Source organism: Manihot esculenta, chromosome 11, assembly GCF_001659605.2.
Source record: "Manihot esculenta cultivar AM560-2 chromosome 11, M.esculenta_v8, whole genome shotgun sequence".
In the NCBI taxonomy this organism is placed as follows: domain Eukaryota; kingdom Viridiplantae; phylum Streptophyta; class Magnoliopsida; order Malpighiales; family Euphorbiaceae; genus Manihot; species Manihot esculenta.
The window spans coordinates 32827694-32831299 of NC_035171.2; the positions used below are offsets into that span (position 1 = coordinate 32827694).

General features: G+C 33.6%; 1 protein-coding gene across 1 annotated transcript; it reads left to right on the plus strand.

The window, feature by feature from the left end:
- Positions 1 to 1866: 1866 nt before the first annotated feature.
- LOC110625996 (transcription factor SRM1) lies at positions 1867 to 3606 on the plus strand. Its single transcript, XM_021771719.2, has 2 exons — positions 1867 to 2278; positions 3198 to 3606. Exons 1-2 carry the CDS (start codon positions 1929 to 1931, stop codon positions 3481 to 3483), a joined length of 636 nt encoding a protein of 211 aa, XP_021627411.1. The 5' UTR covers positions 1867 to 1928; the 3' UTR covers positions 3484 to 3606.

Genomic DNA, 3606 nt, shown 5'->3' on the forward strand with positions numbered 1-3606 from the left:
ATATTCACAGAAAAGGAAAGAAAGGAGATGTCCAGATAATGATGACAAGAAAGTAAAGGCGTCATAGGACAAGAAGAATAGAGAAAAGACAGAAAGAGGAAAGAGCAGATAGAATTCAGAAACTGCGCAACGACTGAAAGATGAAAGGATGTTATTAAGGCACCTGAACCCGAACGGACGCGATCATAATAGTTCTTGGTATTCACCCCCTCGGCAGTTGGAGCAATAACTGCCGAGAAGGTGAAGGGGCAATTGATGACCGCTGGATTCCTTCACCCCGGACCAGGGGCTTGACCACAGCCCAAGGCCCATGACGTAGAGGCCCACACACCTGATATACATAACAAGCCTGGCTCATCCAACCTTCAAGGCCGGGCTCGACCTCTCTTCACTCAGGCTTAGCATCCGGCCCAACTCTTAGCCCAGCCCAGGATCCGGAATAATATTCACCAGACAGCCTGGCAGATCCGCTCGAACGTACGAGGAGAATCAGAGGCCGTTACGCATGGAGCAGGCGGCTGATACCCTAGTACCTCCGAATCCGCATGGCAGAGACGCGTGGCCCAATCCTGGAGAGACCTTTACACGTCACCAGCAAGCAAGATAATGTATAAAAGAGGAGTCCCCTCATTAGGAAACCAAGGCCTTATTCAGTAATACAAAACCCTTGTAAAACCCTATTCTATTGGATCTCAGATCATCAGTATATATTTTACATTTGGAGTTTAAGATATATTAATTTAGATAAAATTTTCAAAATTTTATTGTTTATATTTCTTTCTTACAGAATTCAAATATAAAACATGCACATTATTTTGTTTTTCTTTTTAGTTATAGTTTATACTATATGAAGCCATTCAAAATCAGAACAAAGCTGATCCAATCCATGATCAAAAGTGATTAGAACTGTTAGGAAAAAAAATTTTTGGAAATTTAATTTAAATCCAGTTGAAGTAAAACCTTCTAACCCAATTTTTGTTTTCCCAACTCTAAAATATTGATTTTGATCTCATTTCAAAATTTCAAAATCTAAAACCATGATATGATATTTTATTGAGTATCTGATTCGACTGAATTCTAATAAGATGAATTTAAATAGTTATAATTGAGTTTAGAAAGATTTTGAATTTAAAACGCAATATTAAATTTAAATTAAATTTAAATTTTATATATAGAATATCAATTTATATAAATAATTAATTTAATATAAAAAAATATATCTTATAATAATATTTATAAATTTTTTTATTTAAAAATTTAAATTTAAATATTCTTTAAAAATATTAAATTTTTTAAATAAAAATTATTAATAAAAAATATTTTTATATAAATTATTAATTAAAATATATAAAATTAAATGAATTATTTTTTATTTAAATAATAATAATTAAATTTAAGTTTGATAATTTAAATTAATTTGTAATTAAATTAAAAATGAATTTAAATATTATTAATATAATTTAAATTTAAATTAAGATAATTTAATTTTTACGGGTATCGTATCCGTATATATCCCTGCAACCGATCTACCCTACAACCACTATTCCTTATTAATTTTCTATGAAGTTTTTAGTTTTACATTGTTAATGGAATTTGTTTAGTTTAATTGGAAAAATGGAATAAAAAAGTGAATCTTAGCCGACATTTTGGTAGAAAGACACGTGGGTAACGCACTCAATTGCAAGGGGGAAGCTACCCTACCCTCGGCTCCAGAATATTTGACAACGTGTTTTCTATGGATGCCGTCGCCAGCTCGCCATGTCCTTGTCACGGACAGCCCAAAGTTTAACGTTAATCCACAACTAAACGACAAAACTCTCTCCTTCTCCGTCTACTCGTATATAAACTCACCGCACACCCGCCTTCAAATTTATCCTCAAACCACATAGTTCAGAGATACAAAAGTATTCATTTTTTTATTTAAAGCAATGATAGGGAATTCCTCTTCTTGGTCTCGGCTGGAAGACAAGGCCTTCGAGCGAGCACTCGTGGTGTTTCCCGAGGAAACTCTCTGCAGATGGGAAAAGATCGCCAGCCAAGTTCCGGGAAAGACATGGTTTGATGTGAAGAAACGTTATGATGATTTGGTTCATGATATTGGGGAGATTGACTCTGGTCGAGTCGAGTTGCCGAGTTATGAGGATGAGTTGGACTGTGCTGGTGGTTGGGGTTCTTCTACCGAATCAGGGACTAGTCAGGTGTGGTTTGGGTCTACGGCGAAGGGAAAGGATACGACGGAGAGAAGGAAAGGAGTTCCTTGGACAGAGGAAGAGCACAGGTTTTTATTATTTTACAATTTTTTTCCCCTTCTGTTAAAGAAAAGCTTGATTGATGCAATTTGAAACCAGACCTGGCCAAGGTCGGCTCTGAACCTTGAATCCCTATGGTTTCCATTCAAGGTTTAGAGTTCATTAGTTTTATTCATTTTATTTTGGTTTCTGTTAATATTGATTCCAATTTGATTTCGATTTTCCTGAAACTCAGGGGTCCTTTTTTTTTTTTCCTTCTAAAAAATTATTTCACTTAGAAATGAACCCACTTTTTGATTAATTTGATTTTTACCGGCTTTAATTAATTTTGATTATAAATCGAATATGTTTAATTTTCATTCAATTCTTATTGTAAATCATTGTTTAGTTAGGTGTGTTTTAATTATAAGATCAATTAATCTGAATTCATTAATAGATATTTCTAATTAAGAAAATTGTAGAATATACTTGCATAAGATTAATCTATGATAATCTGTTGGTTTTTTTAATTGCGATGAATTTATGTAAATATTATAATCAAAATATATTCATCGGGTGCATTACAATGTCACCGAATTTAATCGGAAAGTCCAAGATGGGTGGCTGGGTTTTTTTTTTTTTATTTTAAAAAAGGGTAATATCGCCCATTCCTTTTCATATATTTAAATAAAATATAAGTTTAGCTTCAAATAATAATAATAATGATTAAATATTGTGGTTGGACTGAGATACTTTTCCTTTTAATAAAATAAAGAAAGTAGTACATAGTTTGCAAATTCCAGCAGCTGGAATTGGAACCAAATGCTTTCCAATCCCAGTGAAAAAGGGGAAATTTGGTAGCATCTTTTTCTGGGAACTTTCCAGTTTCTAGTCTAATTCTATTTCTACTTGAAAGTGGGGATGGGGTCCTCGTGCTTTTTAATAATTGGTATGTGAAAAATATTGCAGGTTGTTTCTAATAGGGCTACAGAGATATGGGAAAGGAGACTGGAGAAGCATCTCAAGAAATGCAGTAGTGTCAAGAACACCAACACAAGTGGCCAGCCATGCACAGAAGTATTTTCTTCGACTAAACTCAATGAAGAAGGATAAGAAGAGGCCTAGCATTCATGACATTACCACTAATCCTCCCACCACCACCACCACCAATGATTCAATTTCTACTCATGACTTTATTGATCCAAACCCCTTCTCTCACCCTCCTTCCTATCATGGCTTTGGATTCCCCATGTAATTAATTGTTATGTAAAAATACCAAAAAAAATGTTGTATAAAATTCATTAGTGTGATAATGTAATATAAAGGAAATTTTTATACTAACAAAATATTAGAAGTTTAAATTTATGTCTGAACTCAA

Bases quoted from the DNA above. Each gene is read 5' to 3' on its own strand.
- LOC110625996 (XM_021771719.2), top strand. From the start codon at position 1,929: ATGATAGGGAATTCCTCTTCTTGGTCTCGGCTGGAAGACAAGGCCTTC. The intron at 2,279-3,197 runs GTTTTTATTATT...AAAATATTGCAG, and splicing joins TGGACAGAGGAAGAGCACAG to GTTGTTTCTAATAGGGCTAC.